Consider the following 21,610-nt stretch of genomic DNA (forward strand, 5'->3'; position numbering starts at 1 on the left):
CGAACAAACGAACGAACAAACGAACGAACAAACGAACGAACAAACGATGGTAAATAGAACCCACAGATGGATGCAACCATGAAACTAACTAAACAAGCGATAGTAAATAAAAACCACAATCAAAGCTATTGGGAACTCAGACTTATTTAAAAAAAACACAAGATGCCTTTTTCTAACTTTAAATTCTAACCTTGAAAATAACAAGACTAACACATTTTGAATTATGCAAGGGCAAACCAGACAGACATTCTAATCTCATTAAATTAACCATTAACAGTCAACAATAACCAGTAACATTTAGTACATGTTTCAACCATCTCAGATTTCCTGCAAAAACAGTTTTTGCACCATATCTACGGCTTAACACTCAAGTGCTGGAATGTTAACATATGCTTGAATTCTGTCTAAAATGGCTGCTTTTGAGCTCTAATTTTGGGATTCTATTTTGCTTTACATCGTACTGCTGTGAATGTGCAATAAAAAGGCTATTTTCGCCACTCACTGATCCTGGTCGTCTGGTTCTTTGAACGCGATCTGACACTGCACAACAGACCACAACAAGAAGACACAACATATCCAGAGACACTACTCACCATACCATACATTAAGGACGTACAAGAAATGACCACCAGATTACTCTGGAATCATGGTAGGCCACAAACTAACAGCTACTGATGAGAATAAAGGATCTGACAACCACAATTAACAGAACCAATGTTATTTACAAGATATCATGCAAAGACTGCCAAAAACATTACATTGGGCAAACCAGAAGGAAACTAGCCATCAGGATTCACAAACACCAACTAGCTACCAAGAGACATGACCAACTGTCACTCGTTTCAATACACATGGACAAAGAGGGACACCAATTAGACTGGGACAACATAGCCATCCTAGGAAAAACCAACCAAAGACATGCATGAAAATTCCTGGAGGCCTGGCACTCAAACTGGAACTCTATTAACAAACATGCAGAGCTGGGCCCCATATACCAACCACTAAGAAATAAATTCGGAAGTGATGCCACCCACTCCAACGAACTGAGAATAGCAAGCAAGACAGAACACTGACGCTTCATCAGAGGCACACTGATGATGTTACCTAGCATGGTGATGAAATGTTTGTGAACAAACTTACCAGTTTGGCGAGCAAGTGAGCAACCGAGCAACCACATGCTTTCATTTGTTGGGGAGTCCATGACTCAAGGCAAGAAATCTAAGACTATCATAAATTAGTTCAAAAGAGAATTCAGGAGAATCTTCTTCATTCAGAGAATGTAACTCAACACCACAGAGATTGGATTAGGTAAATGTATAGATACATTTAAAGGAAAGCTGAAAAAGCAGAAGTTAAAAAAAACAATTTGAAGGTTAAGCAGATAGGATTAGGTAAAAAGTGAAGGGAGAAGCATAAATGACAGGATAGATCAAATGGTCTGGTTCCATGTTTTAGACTTTGTGTAACTTTCAATCTTTGTTGCAAATAATTAAACCTTCAGTGTTCAGCCAATGAAGGAAGCCAAGTACCTGAAGAAAAGTTTGTTGAAAGGTCACTTTCAAATTTCATACTGATGAAACATTAAATCTGCTTCTCATTCCTAAGATGCTGACAGACATTTTCCATGTTTACTAAAAATCAGAGAGTCAGGTTGATACAACAAACCTGTTTGGGGTAGAAAAGGAGTGAAATTCAACTGCATGAAGAAGCAGTTTCATGTTTTGTATGAAATGAGATTACTGCTTTAGTCTTTGTCCGTGAAACCAGTCTCACTTTCATGTCACAACTTGATTTAAAATGAAACTGCCTTAAATTTTATTAATTCACATTTGATACTGACATTCAGAAGTGAAATTATTCATATACGCACATAACAACCAGCAATCTTCATTTTATCAGATCTATGCTCATTTGTAATTATTCAAATATACGGAACTGGAATTAGTGTTAAAATGTAACAAAAAGCAACTCTAGTTATCCCAGTATTTGATTAAATATGTAAAGACAAATTATTTTAAAAATTATAGAAGCATTAAGTAATCACTTATTCCAACTTGTGTTGAATCCTATCCATACCACTTTCCATCTATTGTTAAGTCCTCTATTGAATATCCTTGTTATTTTTTCAATAAATTCCAGTGAATGCATTACAGGTTTGTGGTGCACAAGAGTCTAACTTTTGGCATTCAGTGCCAAAACTAGTATTGCGACAATTCCCAGGTCTGTACCTGACCTGAATATTGTACTCACCAAATTATGTCATGCAACTCAAACCGAAAAAGCCCCACTACAAAGCTAACTCATTTCCAATGTACCTCATCTACAATAAAGTTACAAGTAAGAAGTACTGAATGATAAACCTCGAAGCTGCAATGCCCCCAAATTAATTTTAATAGAATACATAAACTTACCAAAGTAATCTCATTTACTGGTTTAGTTTTGTATATATTTAAATATTGCCATGCAAGATTGAAGAAAAGCATAACAATACCCAAACTTAGAATTATAGCTGATAGAAACCTGCCCAAATGTTGCAGCCCCAATAATAGCTGTGAGCGAGAACTCCAGCAAACACTGCTTAGGCTGACTGGCCTATACTTACCTCAGTGTTTATACTGAATAATTTACAGCTGCACAACCCATAGAGCGTTAAGGAGTGCTGTACATTGAATTAACAGAATACATACTATTCTCTCAGCCTCTCTGAAGAAAGCACAAATCTAAACAACAGTTAACATTTGTTGATAGATCATTAGTATGACTGGTGTAATGTCTTTAGTCTGGAGTTATGGGACAGAAGTCCACACTCATAGTTACCAAAATTTGTGCAATTTTCGTTTTAATTACTCCATTTTTGGAGATGCTAATAGGAAGACACTGATTCTCTATGGGATGGAAAAAGAAAGTATCAGCAAGTCATTTAAGCCTCATGAGTTGTATCGATGTAAAATAAGACCTGACAACATAAGCTGGTAAGTGCCAAGCAATATTAATGCTACACAAGTGCTGGGTAAAGACCATCTCCAAGAAGCAACAATCCAACCATCCCTCGACATTCAATGACATTACTTTTGCTCCATCCCCCACTAATATCCTGGAAATAATCGCTGATGGGAAACTGAACTGAATCAGCTGAATAAATATTAGGATTTCTAGACCAGGTCACAAGGCTGTGAATTCTGTGGCAAATAACTCAATTCTTGACTGGTACCAGTTAATCATCTACAACATACAAGACAGGAGTGTAATGAAATATTCCGCGCTTACTGCATGGGTGCAGCTCCAACTACAGTCCAGCTCACCACCATCCAGGCAAAGCAGCCTGCTTGATTAGTAATCCATCCACCTCCTCAATCACCATCGTAGAGTAGCAACATTGTGTACTATCTGCAAGATGCACAGCAGTAAATCACCAAAGCTCCTCCGAGATCACCTTCTAACTCATAACAGCAGAGAACCTTGACCACCACCACTTTGGCCTCATTCAACTCTATACAGAGAACTATTTCCTCTCCTGCTCTAGGCACTGCATTGTTAGCATCTATATACTGTACATTTGCTTTCCAGAGCAATTAAGTGATAACTGTATTTAGTAACACGAACAGTTTGCACCTCATCTCTTACAGAACAATAACAGGAAAAGGTGTAAAAAGTAATTACCCCCTCTGGAATAGGTCCACATTGTAAAATTTGTGTAACTCCACCGAAAATTCCACTGTTGCTTGTACCTCAGTCATCTTTTTATTTTAGAAAGATGCAAAACTTTTAGGTCATCACCATCATTACCTATAAAAGTAATATTTTAGGTTGTCAATATCAAAATTAAAATAATTCTAGATTTAAAAAATACTAACCGATATGGTTACTTACCTTGGCTTAGACATTTTCCACTGCATCATGCCAAATGCCAATATTTTTCCCTTTCTGTTGCTCCGCGGTTGCTGTCATAAGTGCATTGTAAACAGCTGGAAAAATATGATGGTTAGATTCATTTTATGCTCAATTAACACATCATAAATTCATTAAGGCAAGGAAGTTACTTCTTTGACTTTTGAAATTTGCAAAAGCAACTCAATGTTCATGTTAAAATAAACGCGTGCTCTATTCCCATTTGTTTACTACAAGGAACGATATACAAATTGGGTGGCACAGTGGCTAGCACTGCTGCCTCAACACCAGGGACCTGGTCTTGTTTCCACCTTGGGTGACTGTCCGTGTGGAGTTTGCACATTCTCCCCACGTCTGTGTGGGTTTCCTCCCACAGCCCAAAGATATGCAGGTTAGGTGGATTCGCCATGCTAAATTGGCCATAGTGTCCAGGGATGTACAGACTAGGTGGGTTAGCCACGGGAAATGCAGGGTTACAAGGATGGGGTGGGTCTGGGTGGGATGCTCTTTGGAGGGTTGGTGTGGACTCGATGGGCTGAATGGCGTGCTTCCACACTGTTGGGATGCTATGACAAATGCTATATTCAGAAGGCAGCTCTGGACAACTCCACATCTGGAAATGTCCAGTATTGCACAAATGATATATATACACACTATAAATTATATAAAAATATCTTCCATATTCCTTGTAGAAGCTAATGTTTATGGACAAATTGTGACAATGACTTGCAGCATCTAAAAACAAACAAATTAAAAGTCTTGAAACAAAAACAAAAACAAAAACATCCATAAATGATGATCCATCTTCGCCAGAAAGGCCTTAAATGCTCACACTTTTTCCCCTCAACCAAAGATTCACCTGCTACCCTGGTTGACAGTCCTTTAGCCACGTCCAACCCAATTCTCGCACTTCTGTCCTCCTACAACAACAGTAAGGTCATCTTAGACCTCACTTTCCAACCCAAAGGATCATAAGCTGCCATTTCTACCCCTTCCCTTCCTCATCAACATTCCACAGGAACTGTTCCCTCTGGGACATCCTTGTCCATTCCTCCTCCATTCCCAACACTTTCCTCACAATCCCAAGGCACTCTCCCAAGCAATCACAGAATCTGATTTGGTTTAAATTTATTGTTGTCACATGTACCAAGATACAGTGAAAAGTGTCGGTTTGCATGCTCTACAGGCAGATCTTACCATACAAAGTGCATCAGGTAGCAGAACAGAGTGCAGAATACAATATTATAGCTGCAGCAAAGGTGCAGGGCATCATTTACCAGTTTACCTCCTCCCTGCACATTATCCAAGGCCCCAGACTCAGCTTTGAGGTGGAGCAGCAATTTGCCTGCTCAACTGGTCTACTTATTCACTGCTCACAATACGGTCTTCTCTACACAGAGGAGACAAACACAGGCTGGGTGATTGCTTTGCAGAATACCTATGTTCTGTCCATAAAAATTACCCTGAGCTTTCAGTTATCTGCCAATTCCAGACACCATGTTGCTTTGTCAACAATCTGTCTCAGGCCTGCTATGCTATGTAACTCCTTCAAGTTACAGCATGAGTTGGAGGAACAGCATCTCTTCATTTGCTTGGGGACCTTGCCGTTTTTAGAACTAAATGTCAAGTTCAATAACTTTAGAACCTGGCCACATCCTTCTGTATCTTTTACGCACACCCACACCCCAGATCCTGTCACCATGAGTCGCTTAGGTTTTCTTCTTCCCTGGTTTACTATCAACAATCCCTTGGTCTGTCCAAGTTTTTTCCTCTCTCTCTCAGGGTCCATCTCCACTTATCAACCCCCTATCCCATCATCAGCACAAATGCCACGGTTTTTGTAGACGCTATCAGTTCTGAAGAAGGGTCACGGGACTTGAAACATTAACACCATTTTCTCTCCACGCATGCTGCCTCACATGCTGAGTGTGTCCAGCAATTTCTGTTTTCAGTTCAGATTTCCAGCATCCACAGTTTTGTGCATTATTTTCATAGAATCCCTACAGTGTAAAAGCAGGCCATTCAGCTCATCAAGGCCACACTGACCTTCTGAAGATCATCCCACCTAGACCCTCCTTCCTACCCTACCCCCGTAACCCTGCATTTCCCATGGCTAATCCAGCTAATCTACACATCCTTGAACACAATGGTCAATTTAGCATGGCCAATCCATCAAACCTGCACATCTCTAGACTATGGGAGGTAACCCACACAGGCACGGAGAGAATGTGCAAACTCCACACAGACAGTCCCCCGTGGCTGGAATCGAACCCTGGTCCCTGGCACTGTGAGGCAGCAGTGCTAACCACTGAGCCACCATGTTGCTCCTGATGTTCATTATAAATAAGATATTGCAGGCAAACTTTTAACAAGTTCCACCACAAAACTATCTACTGAGTCACAATATGTGGAAGCTGTCAGGTTTGTTTTATGCGTAAAATTTGGCACTCTCAAAAGATAAAAGCTTGCAATTCTTCACGCACACAGTAACTCGGGGACGACAACTAAGTTGCTCAGAGATAACCAAAATTTAAATACATTTTTTCTTACTGCATTAGATGGAGTGGTTGAACAGTCATTCAGAGCAAAAGCAATCCCAGATAGATATGAGAGGAAACCAAAACAGTAAGCTTCAAGAACACAGGGAAACGTAAGAGAAAGGGCTGCCATACAAGTGTAAAAGTAAAAATGGACAAGGCAGAGAACGTCCTTGAGTAAGACAGGAAGCATAAACAAAAGAACAAATTTGTGCAAGGCTGTGAGCAAGCGAAAACATGTCAAACAAGCAGAATGTTCAAAAGCAGCAAATGCTTGCTACAAAGAAGGGGCAAGTCAAAATCAACACGTAAAATGATTCCAGCAGTCACATAGAAAGAACACGTGCAGGGGACAAACTAGACAAACCCTGTATGTAGCGTAAACAATAAATGCGAGTATACTTGGAATGAATGATTATATGACAATATCAAACTGAACACCAGATCACAGTTTAGTGTTACCCACACTAAGGGGCAGCTATAAACAGAAAGAGAGGGACGCAAATCGAATATAGCAGTACATCTTTGGAGGGACACCAAGCATGCTATGCAAAGTTATCCACAAGCTTTATTTCAAACAATAACCAGTCACTGATTTTGTCGACTATTTTCAAGCCCAGCGACTTATTTGTTCTGATCTATCTGAAGGCCATTTGCCAGAACAGGTTCCAATGGAAGCCATTCTTCAACATGAGGGGGGGGGGTAAAAAAAAGATCCTTGTTTCAAAGTTACTGAGTTTATAGGCAAGATACATCCAATAGTTCCTCCAAGGTCACAAAAGGCTGTTTCTAGCCAGACTTCTCATTATGTCTTTTCTGCCCTGTGCGGTAAGCAGAAAGTTACTTGTTGGCCACCGATGGAATTTTGCTATAAAGCCTTTAATGCAGTACTACATTTGTGACCTTTCTGCACAGTTTTCTACTAGATATCTGAAATTAACTGTCCTGCTTTTAATATTGTTGAAAAATTATCTTCAATTCATGTCTGCCTGCATAATCAAGTCAATGGAGAGTTGGTGTTTTGCAAAAAAAAAAGTTTGCCGTTTTATTCAGGGTCTTCACCTTCAACATCTTCAAGTTCAAATTCTTACCAAATGACTTGGTCAATCTGAAAGATTGTTTGTTCACTGACTAGCCTCAAAAAGAATTCAAGTACATTATTCAGTAAAGAACCGTTGTGACAGAGAGTCTTCCAGTGGTTCTATGTTCTACTGAAGAACTCTCAAGCTACAATGAAATAATAATGGTAAACTGTTTACTAAATCTGAGAGTTTGACCACAGCACATTTACAATGAATGCCCTGAAGTTCAAAAAACTCAAAAAAAGACAGCACAGTATGAAATCATTTGCCTCAAATAGAAATATGGTTTTTAACCTTTTAGCACTAGTTACAGATGATCACTATTATTCAGCAGATGCAGTCTCTGACCAGAACTTGCCACAAATATCACAGCATTAAAACTTACCTGTGGGAGGTTGAGGATCAAATATGATCTTATTAAATGGCAAAGCAGGCTCTGAGGGAGGGCCTAAACATAGCAAGGGTGAATTTGCCCCCAGAATCCCCAAAAAGCCCATGAAAACTCAATGACCAGAGTGATAACTGAGAGAAATGCTGCTCCATATCTGGGAGACAGAATCTGTGAGCCATTGTGCCTCCAGTCTCTCAATCACTTTCTTATTCTCACCTGCTCCAGCAATTCCACTCATGGGTTTCCTCTCTCCCAATCTCATTGATCCTTCAGAGACAGAATCTATGGTTAGAACATGATGTAATAGCAGGAGCTGAGGCAGCTATTTTGGCAAGCCCTGCCACCCATTGTAGAGAAAGTTTTGAAGACTCTGATTTGCCAGGAAGCAAAAAAATCCTTAGTGTATTTAACACTATTGGAGGAAAAATCATCAGGTCAAGCTTATGGCACTCTGTCGATGCTGTTATCCTCCAAATCAGATGATGTAGGCAGCAAATGGGATACAATCAATCAATCACTTCAATCATCACTGTGCCACTTTGCTAGCAACTGCTGTATGCAATCCAACAGGAACTCAAAACATTCACAACAGTGAGAACAGCAGCATCCTTGGTAGTTCCTGTGATTCTGAGGGGTAAAAAAAGAGATTCTTCTGATAATATACATGCAAGGATTAAGAATCTTGTCATGCAAGAGACGTTTTAATGGATATTTCCAGTTTTAGGTCAGAGTAACTTATCTTAAATTCAAGCCATCTAACTGTTGACGCATTATTCTAGGAGCCTGAATGACATGGACTACGGCCAGATGTGCGTGGCAGAATTAGACAAGAAATCCAGCAAGATCCATTTTGATGTTGGAAGCATCTCGTTCCATCCTGTATTTTTTTTTTCACTCATGCCATGGCGTGATTCTTGCTAGGCAGCACAAGTTGCTTATGGTGATCAAAGCTTGTTAAATACTTGACAGCTCAAATCGCCTCATTAAAATTTAGCTTTCTATCTTACCTAATCTGTCAAAAAAGCAAAATGTTGAGAAAACTCAACAAGAAACCAGAAACCAAAACAGAAATTGCTGGAAAAACTCAGCAGGTCTCCAGCACCTGTGGAAGGAAATCAAAGTCAATTGTTTTGGGTCCAGTGACCCTTCTCCAGAACCAGAGTGGGTTCTCTCCAAAGGCCCACCAGGATAAAACAGTGGAGCACCAACATCTCAGGGCATGCTCCAGGTCTTCGGCCAAACGCACCCCATGTTCTGTGATATCTAATGTGTGAAAGCTGCCAAGGCCCCTCAAGGCACATCTAATTCATTGACAGGGCTCTTCGGCATCTCAATGATACACCTCAGGTTGCACTGGCTACTATCACTGTAATGCTGCAGCAAGGCCTCCTTACAGCCAGGGCATGTACCCAACTCATTGACTGGGTCAGGCTGCATTTCCAGGCTCTTCACTCGCTGTCATAGTGTTCAAAAATGACTTGCCTTGCCTTACTGTTTACAATAGACACAGAGGAAGAAAGATGGTCAAGGTTCTCAACAGACTTCCATCAAATCAAATCAAGAGGGATAGCCTTCAGTCGGGAGGTCCCAGCACTGTCCGTAAAGGGCAGTCTTCAGTCCCAATTATGTATATTATCAACTTGGATGTGAATGTAGAAGTCATAATTAGCAAGCAGATGACACCACAAATTATGGTGAGGTGAGTGAGGAGGACAGTCTCAGGCTACAGTCTGATATCAATATCAATCAGCTGGTAAAATGGATGGAGCAATGGCAGAAGGAGTTTATTACTCATAAGTGTGAGGTGTTGCATTTCGGGAGGTCTAAGGGAAGGATATCCACAATGAATGGTAGGTTCCTGTGGAGTCCAGAGAAACAAAGAGACCTTGGTGTGAAAGTCCATTTACCCCTGGAGATGTCAGCGCAGGTAGACAGGGATGCTTGTCTTCATTAGCCGGGGTGCAGAATACAGGAGCAAGGAAATTTTGTTGTAACTTTATAAACATTATTGGGCTATAGATGGAATACTCTAGCCAGATAGCTCAGGGTCTGAATGGTTAGGCCCGAAAACAGAATGAGCAAACTTTGAGCAGCCGATGAGACTTTCAGGACATCGAGCACTAGACATCCACACAAGACAAAGGCAGGTAAAGAGAAGTTCAGATTTGCCTCGGAAAATAAAGACTGTTTTGAACACTGAGGTATAAACAGCAGACTTGTTACAGAGCAGATTCGTTACAGCCCCGGGCTCCTGCTATGCACGTGTGGGAGAGGGGGATGTACACTTGACACATCTGGGATGGACGCCGAGGGCAACCCTGGTATCTTTCATCAGGTGACCCATCGGATGCCATTACCTTGACCTGGAATATCGATTGGCTGAGGACTAGACAACATTCTGGAAGGATGCAGCAAGAAGGGATAAGAAGCGACACCTGGTGGCCATTCCCTCAGCAAAGACTCCACCTTGCCCAGCAGTGGAGTTCCGACCAACGAAAAAGAAACGACCGAAAACGACCACAAACAAGACCAACCTTTGCCAAGTTCGCAGCCTGGCTAAGTTGAAATGCACGCATTGTACCTGGTCCTAATCTGGTAACCAGTAGTAGTTTAGATAGGGATTGTAAAGACAAAGACTTATCGTTGCGATTAGTAGAGTAATTAACATAATAATTGGGAGGGTTTTTTTTTTTATTATTCATTCATGAGATGGGGGCCTCACTGGCTAGACCAGCATTTATTGCCCATCCGTAACTACCCAGAGGGCAGTTTAAGAGTTAACCACATGGCTGTGGATCTGAAGTTACATGTAGACCAATCCATGCAAGGATGGCAGTTTCCTTCCCTAAAAGGACATTAGTAAACCAAATGGGCTTTTCTGACAATCGAATGTGGATTCATGGTCATCATTTGACTCTTAATTCCGGATTTTTTTAATTGGAAATTAATTCAAATTCCAACATCCATCATAGCAGGATTCAAACCCACATCCCCAGGATATTACCTGGGTCTCTGGATTAGTAGTTTAATAATAATACCACTAGGCCATCATCTCCCTTTAATAGCATAAGAGCAGGGTTTTAGATAATATTCGGCCACATGGCCCCTTTTGTGTCTTTCATTTAGTTTGTCAATAAAATTGCATTCAATTGCAGGTCAACTCTGACCCCTTCATTTATTCCAAATGTAGTACAAGATTAAAACAAGTGTACCTGTACATAGAAACTGGTCAAAGTGCCCAAAGCACAGACAACATTGGCATCCTTGATGGTCTTCAATAAGAGGTGGCCAATTGTTACTCTGAAGTCAACTCTCACCTGCCTCACAATCCTGAATATCCAGCCTGAGCCTGACTTAAGAGGGCAGCTGGCCCAAGTGAGGGCCACGATTCAAGTGGTGAATGGGGATAGAGGCAACTGACCTGTAATTGACATGGCAGGTCTGTGGAGCAAGACAAGTAAAACAGCACAGCTTTAAAGTAAGGCTAATCAAGGAAAAAGGGAAAATTCTACAAGTCAGCCTTGAGGGGGAGCCAATCACTTATCCCTTGCACATTAAGAATTTGGGTTAAGCTAGATCACTTCCCTGCCACTTTGATGAACCCTAGAAGAACAGCAGAGTGGAACAACTGCAGACTGCTCAGAGTGGGAGTAACCCCTAAGGAAATATCTGAATAGGAAGTGGCCCAGGCGGGCCAAATACTGTGCTAAGTTAGTATCGGATCTGAGATCCAAAGTGCAAAATCTTTGGGACAGAGCGCATAAGGAGTTAGATAAGCACATCCCCAAGTTAAGTAAGGCCATAGCGATAGCCAGTTGTATGGAACAATTAAAAAGGGAGAGAATTTGAAAATGTAAAACTTCAAGAAGAGCTCAGTAGTGCAAAGAACAGAATCAAGAAAATGCAGGCAAAAATTCAAGAGCAGGAACAGCAACCAGCAAATGTGTTGCACACAGGGCAGTTTCAGGTCCAGGGAGAGAACGTCAACCAAGGGGAACAGCATGCGATCCATGACACAGCCCAAAAAACAGTGACCGAGCTAGCCAAGAAGTGTAGTAATTTGCAGGCGGCGGTCATGGTTATATGCCAAATAAAACAAGAGAGGAAAGCCTGTGCTATAGATCATGCGAAGCGCCAGCGTGAGATTGATAGGTTAAAGCCCCAATTTACAATCCAGAAAGGGAAAATGTGTGCTTCTTCAGGGCTGCAGACGGAAGACAGGTATGATGAGGACTGGGAGAACATAAAGGAGGAAAAATCTTGGTATGCCAATAACTACAATACCCTCAGTACCCCCAATCCCACATTCCTTCCCTAAAGAACCCAAACCCCAGAAAACCACAGAGCAATTTCTGCCCAATGAACCAAGTAATCACTAGTCACCAAAATAGGCACGGGGCCACCCCACTCACTGTAGTTCAAGCAGTGATAGCCCCATAGGGGATATCACAGCCCCTTCCAACTTACACCCCCAGTCAGACCCGCAGCACCATGGTGACAAGCCTCACTGAAACAGGTATGCAATGCCAGATGGGATAGTGCAGGGCAACACTTAGTAGAAGGCAATTCCAGAAGCCACCACATTGGAGTTCCTATTGGACACTGGAGGTACTCACACAACCCTAAACCTATCTGCCTTCACTTGGCTATATTGGTCAAACTCCACCCAGAGGAAGAAAATATCCTGGGCTCAGATGTTGTGCAGAAATGCAATCTATCATTTGACCCCGTAAAACGCTGCTTATGGCAAATGCCCGATGCGGATGAGGCCCTAAGAAATCTCCACAGGGAGATATGTAGACAGGATTTGCACCCTGCGAGAACTGTGGTTTAAACCCACAGAAATAATCAATCAGTCAGCCCGAGACACAGGGGACTCTTACCAAGCACACTGAAGCCTTTTGCAAACTGCAGATATGACTACAGTAGAATGACAGGGGAGATATAGATGGTCCTAACCCAAAACCTCAGAAGCAATACAAGGGGATATTTCCCATGTCACAAATAGCCTCCTACAACAGGGAATCCTGAGCCCAGTAGCCACCATCAACAATTCCCCAAACTGGCCAGTTCAGATATCCGATGGCTACTTTGAACACTGGTAGCTTCAAAAGAAAAACACCTACCACAGAACCAACGGGAGCTACCAGCGCCAAAATCATAAAGACACAAGCCACATATTTCACCATGCTGGACATTAGCAACAGATTTTGGTCTATTCTCTCAGCAAGCAGTGACAATACAAGTTTGGATTTGTTTGCCTCAAGGCTTCCATAATTCTCTATCCATCTTTCACCAACAGCTGGCCAAAGGGTTAGTAGATTTTTCACATCCCGAGTGCCCGATTCAATACATGGACAACCTCCTCCTAAAGACAGATACCAAATCAGAGCACCTCCAACTACTTAATGAGCTGCTGACGCTACTCACCTCATTACAGTTAAAGTGAACCTGAAGAAAGCCCAGATTATGAAGTCATAGGGCTCCTATCTGGACACCATTGTGACCCAGGGGAAATAAGAGATAGTAAAGAAGCACATCGAGACTATAGCACACTTCCCCTTACTCACAGATGTAAGCTTGTTGCCTTGTTGGATATTGCTGGAATCACATAGATGGTTTTGCGAAAGCCTCCCCACTATCAAACCTGTTGAAAAAGAATGTTCCCCCATGAACAGACCAAGCAGCAAGCTGTCTCGCAATTAAAACTGGCACCGGTAAAGGCTTCCATACTACAGGTACCAGACCGGGACTTCCCATTTGTTCAAGAAGTAGCTATCAGACAGAGACACTACCCTCGCAGCCACATTCTTACCGAGTACTACAGGTGGCTCAGACCGGTGGCCTACGTCTGCCGACTCGTATCCCCAATGGAGCAGGGTTTCTCAGTATGAGAAACATCTCCTGGTTGTTTTCTGGGGAGTACTTCGCCTATATAATTGCACTCAACCCCCTAACCATTCTAACCAAACATACAACCACTGATGGACAGGTGAATTAAAGACAATGTGGGGGCCAAAACTGCACAGCACTAGACCCTGATGCTTCAGGGCTGCGACATTGGTAGCTGACAACCTGAACTATGGAGGGGAACCTCATGAGTACCAGGTAGTGGCAATGAATTACCCTAAGGGACCATTTATGCCAAACAATACAGGGGAAAAAGTCAAGGGAATTGGGAAAGCCAAAACACAGTCTTTATAAAATTTTGTGGATAGGTCCTCACTGGAAAATGAGAATAGGAAAACGGAATGTGTAATGCCTTACTTAAATCCAAAATTCTAGTATCTGATTTTTATCTCTGACATTAAACTCAATAATGTTGTTATGATCATTTACTGACAAATGGTCACAAAACAACTAGGTCACTAATTAAATCAGGCTTGTTGCTCATTACGAGATCAAGTATTGCTTGTCCTCTTGTTGCTTCCAAGACACAATGCTGTAGGAAAAAATCCTGGACACATACCAGAAATTCACAAACTTTCTGCAGGTACCTGTCTTTATCTTCCAGTCTATGTTAAGATTAAAATCCCCCATTAATATTACTCTGCCTTTGCTAAATAGTTGCCTAATTTCAGCATTTATACAAGCGAGCACATTGAAGATGCTACCAGGTGGTCTCTTTATTATATCTATTGTGGTTTTAGTTCCACCCATAAGGTATCCACTGGGTGCCTTCTCCTCATTAAATCCTCCATCACTATGAAAGTGATTCTGTTTCTAATTAACAACATTACTCCAGCCCCTCTGCTGTTTTCTCTACTCCTCCTGTAAACCTTCTAACCTGGTACATTTAGTTCCCAGACCTGATCATCCTGCAGCCATGTCCCTGTAATGTCTACTATGTCACAGTTTCCAATTTGAATCGGTGCCTGCTCATTTAATTTGTTCCTTACAGGCCATGCACTTGTATAAAGAACTCTAACTTTCGCTGTACGTGTTCTTCAATGCCTTTTTATTATTTCTCCCTTCTGGCTTATTCAATTCACTTTTATAGTGCCACCTTAATCATTAAATTGGCACTGTTCATCCTATTAACCTCTACCTTCATTTCACATCCTGACCTGCTTCTCCAGATCTCACAGCCTGCCGTACAAGTTTAAACCTTCCTGAGTGGTAGCAGCAAACCTCTGCACATGGATATTAGTGCCCTTCCAGTTTAGGTGCAACAGGTCCCATCTGTCCTGGAAGAGATCTCAATGACCTAGATATCTGAATTCCTCCCTCCTACACAGGAAGTAACTAGATTTAATCAACATGTCAATGTCTGGGACCATCAAGGAGCAGAGGCCATCAGGAAAGGATTAAAGGGTTGTGCTGGTGGCTAAAGATGGATCAGGGCATACAGCACTACACTGATCATTGTATGATCTGCGTCCAAAAGAATCCACACAGGTATGCCAATAAAAGGGAACTGAGATTTACCTGACGAGTAGACAGCCCTTGGACTAACATCCAGATTGATTAGATCAGCCCCTTGCCAACCTGTACAGAGGTTGAAAGGCGGGGAGGAGAGTGCACAAATATATCCTGGTAAATGTTGACGCATTTAGCAAATAGTTGCAGGTTTTCCTTACCTGAACCAACACCACTCATGTCACAGCAACCATCCTAATACGGCAACCTTTCGCTTTGTGGGGCCTCTCTCACAGCAGAGTCAGACCAAGGCGCTCATTTCACTGTCCAAGTAATGCAAGATGTGATGAACTTGCCTGGAATTGATCAAAGGTTCCACATCTCATATCATCCCCAGTCCAGTGGGATATGGAAAGCATGCACCACATCCTTAAAGGGGTGCTTAGAAGGGTCGTCCACAGAACAGCACCACCTGGAACACAGTTCTATCCTTTGTGTGGATTTCCATGAGAGAGAGGGAAAAAAAAAGGAAGGAAGGAAGGAAAGAAGGTGGGCAGGAAAGAAGGAACGAAAGGAAGAAAGCAAACAAAGTCTCGAGCTCCACAGGATTGACCAGATGACATGTCTGGGATGAAAAACCTGCTGGGCATAGATTTATCTGAACTAAAACACTCAGCTCTTAGCCATGAAATGACAAAGTATTGCTAGACAATGTCCAGGCTGTCCAAAAGGCAGCAGCTGTTAGGACAGGTCAGAAAAATAGACCGAACAAAGGCTATGTCAATGGAAAAGTCAACCCCACTGATTCTGAAGTAGGGCAACAGATGATGCTCTAGGTCTTCCAGCCAGGACCAAGCCTGGCCCCAGGACCTCAGTAGTGGACAAGGCGGTTTACAAGGTGCTGGTAGAAACTGGGAAGATCGGATAGCACCGCATAAACCAGATGAAAGCATATGGTTCCCAAAACATAAACCACCAGTTCCACACATCTCTGGAAAAGTTTGAGGCAGTGACCCCAAGAAACAGGCCCTCACGGCTACCTAACTCCATCCCTGTTGAGGAATTGGTTGCTAAGGGACAATCCATAGCCTGAAGGGAAACGAATACTGGTTTGACCACATATTAAGGAATGTAAGCGGCACCGGAGGGCACAGAGGCATCTGGTCTGGTGCTCCAGTGAAGAGGCTGTGGAAGAATCAGTCCACAGCATCTAGTACCCATTCACTTAGAGATATGACCTCACCATCAGAATAATGTGGGTGCCACTGCTCACAATTGGTTTCATTTTAGGAATTGCCAGCCAACCTAACCACAACTTTCCTGGTGCAGCTTAGGATTTTTTCATCCAGGTTCATGTGTAAAAACCAACAGGTAGTGTACAAAAGGATGAAGAGCAGCTCGAGCTATTGAATTAGAACTAGATTTTGTTGTCAGGTGTACCCAAGTTACAGGAATACAAGAGTGCAGTAATAAGTCACCATTCCCCATCACCATCCTGCGTTACAAAAACCAGAATTAAAAAAACAGCAAAATTAAAAGAAACAAGAGTCAGAAAGAAAGAGAGAAACAGAAACAGAGAAACAGAAACAGAAAAAGAGAGAAACAGAAAGAGAGAGAGAAACAGAATAACGTCCACATCTAAGGAAAGAAAAATGGTCAGATCTTAAAATCCCATCTCAATAATGGTGTGTGGCTAGGCCCAAGACCAGAACTGGCAACCTCTGAGCAGCCAGACTTGATGAGACTTTTAGGACAGGTCACGCACAAACCATTCAAACAAGAGAAAGGCATCTCCTCAGTTACTCAAGCAGTCCATACCCAAATGCACCAGACTTGGACAATATCCAGACTTGACCTAATTAACAGCAGGGAAACATCTGTGCCAGACACGGAGCCTTGACCATCTCCAACAAAAGCGAATTTAACCACCTTCACCATGACCACCATCTACAGGTAGAAGTCAGGAGAGTAATGGAATACTCCCCACTTTTCTTGATGAGTATAGCTTAAGAAGCTTGGCATCATTCAGGACAAAGCAAAACAAACAAACTGTTTCACTGGTACCCCATCACCTTCAACACTGAAATGGCGTCTGCAGTCAATATAACTACAAGACACATTGCAGTCACTCCCCATGGTTCCTCTAACAACATCTTCCAAACCAAAGACCTCTACCATCTTAAAAGGCAAGGACAGAAGACGCACGGGAACACCAGCAACTGCAAAGACCCTGAAAGCCATACATCATCCTGACTTGGAACAACGTCACCATTCATTTACTGTCTCAAGGTCAAAGTCCCATAACTCTTGCCTGAGCCCTTCTTCCAAGGTCACTGAATCCACAACGCTAATTCTGCTTTCTCTCCACAGATGCTGCCTGACCTGCTGAGATTTTCCAGCAATTTCTGTTTTATATTGTTCTGCATTCAAATGGTCTACTACTGCTTTCATTTTCTGTGTCTCTATGTCTTTGTTGTGCTTGACTTACAAGTAGACGCAAGAATAGGACCCATCCGCTACCCTGGGACTGCCTATTCATGGTTCTATTGCAGCTAAACTTTCTGAAGAAAGGATTCTAGGAGACATGCTTATTCTAGTTACAAATATCTATATCAACAGCTGCAACCAACAAATTTTCCTTTTATACAAAGACTCTCATCTTGTGAAACTTCAATGCAATGAAAATGCTTTCCTTTAGTCTTCAGAAAATGGCTAAAAACAAGTTGTTCTGAACAATACAAAGCTTAAAAGTTGCAATTTCCACAGATTTGCTTCAAAAATTAAATAAGTCACAAAGAAACATTAGCTTAGTGCAGTTATTAAAATTTATTTCAGATGGCAGATAAATCATTTATAAATTGTATTAATTGTTGTCTTCACTACAGTCATAATTAGACAATCTGCAAACACGAGACCATGAAAAATCTTAAGAGATCTTTAGTGGTCTTCAGTGTCATAACCAATAAAATATGACTGCTAAGTAAACAACTTTAATCCTTCAATTCACAATTGCCCCAAATTTTGAAAGGTTTCTACAGCAATAAAGTGTTCTAAAAAAAGATTATTCCAAAAGGAATGATCTTGCTAAATCTAGCTCCTAGCATAAATTAAATAAGACCAAATCTAATATTTACAGAATTTCCAAATCCCTCTATGTTCTACTAAAAATGACATAATTAGGACTACATTCTATTACAATTTTGACGGTAAAGTGAGTTCTGGATGTGTACACATCCTGATTCAATTTGTACAGAAGTCAGACTATAGGAATGGTGTCAGCAGAATGAGCTGGTTTCCATTTCACTTCCAAGAAAAGTGTCTCCCTTATGTTCAGACTTCAAAAATTAATCATTTGAAATAGGAAACTGCCATTGACAAATTATTTGATTCCACTTCTGTTGTGCTCTGTTGTCAAACTAGACACTCGAGCAACAGGGACCAAGGATGGAAATCCAAACAACATCTAGTAGATATGCTTTTTCATTCAGTTTCAACAACAGAATCCACAAGAGTTCCCTGATTTCCACAATGTAGAGATGAGCATAAGGGTGGAACCCATAATAATCTGAAACTTAATAAAGGGAACTATGAAGATATGAAGCATGAGTTGGCCTTAAAAGATTGGGGAAGAGTTACTTAAAGGGATAACAGTTGATAGGCAATGGCAAACATTCAAGGAACTCATGGGAAAACTGCAACAACTGTTTATTCCTGTGTGGCACAAAAGCAAAATTGGTAAGAGGACCAATCCATGACTTACAAAGGAAATTAGAGATAGTATCCAAACCAAGGAAGAGGCATACAGGTTGGCCAAGAAAAAAAATGTCTGAGGATTGAGAGTAGTTTAGACCTTTGCAAAGGAGGACCAAAGGATAAGAAGGGGAAAATACAGTACAAACATGAGCTTGCAGGGAACATAAAGACCGACACTAAGAGTTTCTATAGGTACGCGAAGAGAAAGTGATTGGTGAAGACAAATGTAGGTCCCCTACAGACAGAAATGGGTGAATGTATAATAAGGGACAAAAAATGGCTGAGCAACTGAATACCTACTTTGGTTCTGTCTTCACAAAAGAGGACACAAATCAGATACCAGAAATGTTGGAGAAAGCAAGATTTGTAGAGAGTGAAGAACTGCGGGAGATCAATATGAGTAGAAAATGGTGCTGGGAAAGTTGATGGGATGGAAGGCAGATAAATCCCCAAGGCCTGATCGTCTACATCCCAGAGTACTTGAGGAAGTAGCTCTAGAAATAGTGAATACAATGGTCGTCATCTTCCGGGAAACTATAGACTCTGGAACAGTCCCTGCAGATTGGAGGGTAGCTAATGTCACTCCAATATTCAAAATGGGAGGTAGAGAGAAAACAGGGAATTATAGGCCAGTAAGCCTCACATCAGCAGTGGGGAAAATTCTCGAATCCATTATCAAGGAATTTATAGTAGAGCATTTAGAAAGCAGTGGCAGGATCAGACACAGTCAGCATGGATTTACAAAGGGGAAATCATGCTTGACAAATCTGTTGGAATTCTATGAAGACATAACTAGTAGAGTTGACAATTGGGAGCCAGTTGAAGTGATATATTTGGACTTTCAGAAAGCATTTGACAAAGTCCCACGTAAGAGATTATTGTGCAAGATTAAAGTACATTGGATTGGGGAAAGTATATTATGGTGGTTAGAAAACTCGTTGGCAGAGAGGAAACAAAGAGTAGGAATTAATGGATCCTTTTCAAATTGGCAGACAGCAACAGGTGGGGTGCCACAGGGCTTGGTGCTGGGACCCCAGCTATTCACAATATATATTAATGATTTGGATGAGGAAACAAATGTAACATCTCAAATTTTGCAGATGATACAAGGTAGGGTAAACTGTTACAAGAATGCAGAGACCCTTCAGCGTGATCTGGACAAGTTGGGTGAGTGGGCAAATCAATGGCAGTCACAGTATAATTTGGATAAATGGGAGGTTATTCACTTTGGAAGCAAAAACAAGGAGGCAGATTTCTACCTGAATGGCTGTAAATTGGGAGAGGTGAATGTGCAGTGGGACCTGGGTGTCCTTGTGCATCAGTCGCTGAAGGTAAGCATGCAGGTGCAGCAAACGGTAAAGAAGACAAATGGTATGTTGGCCTTCATTGTGAGAGGTTGAGTACAGCAGCAATGATGTGTTGTTGAAGTTATACAGGGCCTTGGGGAGGCCACACCTAGTATATTGTGTGCAGTTTTGGTCTCCTTTTCCAAGGAAGGATGTCCTTGCTTTTGAAGGAGTGCAGTGAAGGTTAACCAGGCTGATTCCAGGGATGGCTGGGCTGCTGAACAAGGAGAGATTGACGAGGTTAGGATTGATTTCACTGGAGTTCAGACGAATGAGTGGGGGATCTCAGAGACTTATAAAATTCTAACAGGACTAGACAGGGCGGATGCAGGGAGAACGTTTTCAATGGTGGGTATCCAGAACCACGGGTCACAGTCTGAGGATTCGGGGTAAATCACTTATGACGGAGATGAGGAGACACTTTTTCAAAGAGTGGTGAGCCTGTGGGAATTCATTACTACATGAAGTAGTTGATGCCAAAACACTGAATGTATTCAAGAGGTGGCTAGATACAGCACTTGGGGTGAATGGGATCAAGGGTTATTGGAAGAAAGCAGGATTAGGCAACTGAATTGGACGATCAGCCTTGATCGTGATGAACAGCAGAGCAGGCTTGAAGGGCCAAATGGCCTCTTCCTGATCCTATCTTTATGTTTCCATGTAATCAACATCACTAGTAAAAAAGTAATGAGCAAACTATCAGGATTGAAGAATATGGGACAAGTTCAGGAAGTTGGGATTAGCGCTCTTTTAGCGGTAGTTATGTTGGTGCAGACTCGAAGGAGCAAAAGGCTTTTTCTGTGCTGTATGAATCTTTCAAGACAGAGAAGATGCCGTGTCCTGGTGGCCTATATCCGAGGTCTTGAAGGAAGTGGCAGCAGAGACCATGGATCCACTGGTCATAACATTCCAAAGTTTCCTAGATGCAGGAAAGATTCCAGTGGAAAATGCTAATATAGTGCCCTTCAAAAAGGGAGGGAGGCAGAAAGAAGGAAACTATAACCCAGTTAATTTAACATCTGTTGTTGGAAAATTGTTAGAATCTATTAAGGAATTAATAACAGGTCATTTGGAAAGTCAAAATACAATCCAAAGTCAGAATGGTTTTGAATGAGCAAGTTATTCACATGACTTGTTGAGTTCTTTAAAGATGTAACAAGCAAACTGGATAATGGAAATCTTTCAGATATAATGTATGTGGACTTTCAGAAGGCATTTGATAAAGGTGCTGCACAAAATCTTTACTTTAAACTT

The 21,610-nt window shown here is 41.6% G+C and overlaps 1 protein-coding gene across 4 annotated transcripts in view; it reads right to left on the reverse strand.

The window, feature by feature from the left end:
• fam135a (family with sequence similarity 135 member A) overlaps positions 1–21,610 on the reverse strand; it is a 312,830-nt gene that overhangs the window by 285,336 nt on the left and 5,884 nt on the right. For all 4 annotated transcript variants that reach the window (XR_007262130.1, XM_048597297.1, XM_048597296.1 and 1 more), the window contains exons 2-3: positions 3,871–3,965; positions 3,661–3,786 (exon numbers count right to left, since the gene is read on the reverse strand). Coding sequence is in view for 3 of the 4 variants with exons in the window: in XM_048597297.1 (XP_048453254.1) it covers positions 3,661–3,737 (77 nt within the window). In the remaining variant the exon portion in view is untranslated. The remainder of the gene's footprint in view (positions 1–3,660; positions 3,787–3,870; positions 3,966–21,610) is intronic.

This window comes from Rhincodon typus, chromosome 5 (assembly GCF_021869965.1).
Source record: "Rhincodon typus isolate 14 chromosome 5, sRhiTyp1.1, whole genome shotgun sequence".
Lineage (NCBI taxonomy): Eukaryota > Metazoa > Chordata > Chondrichthyes > Orectolobiformes > Rhincodontidae > Rhincodon > Rhincodon typus.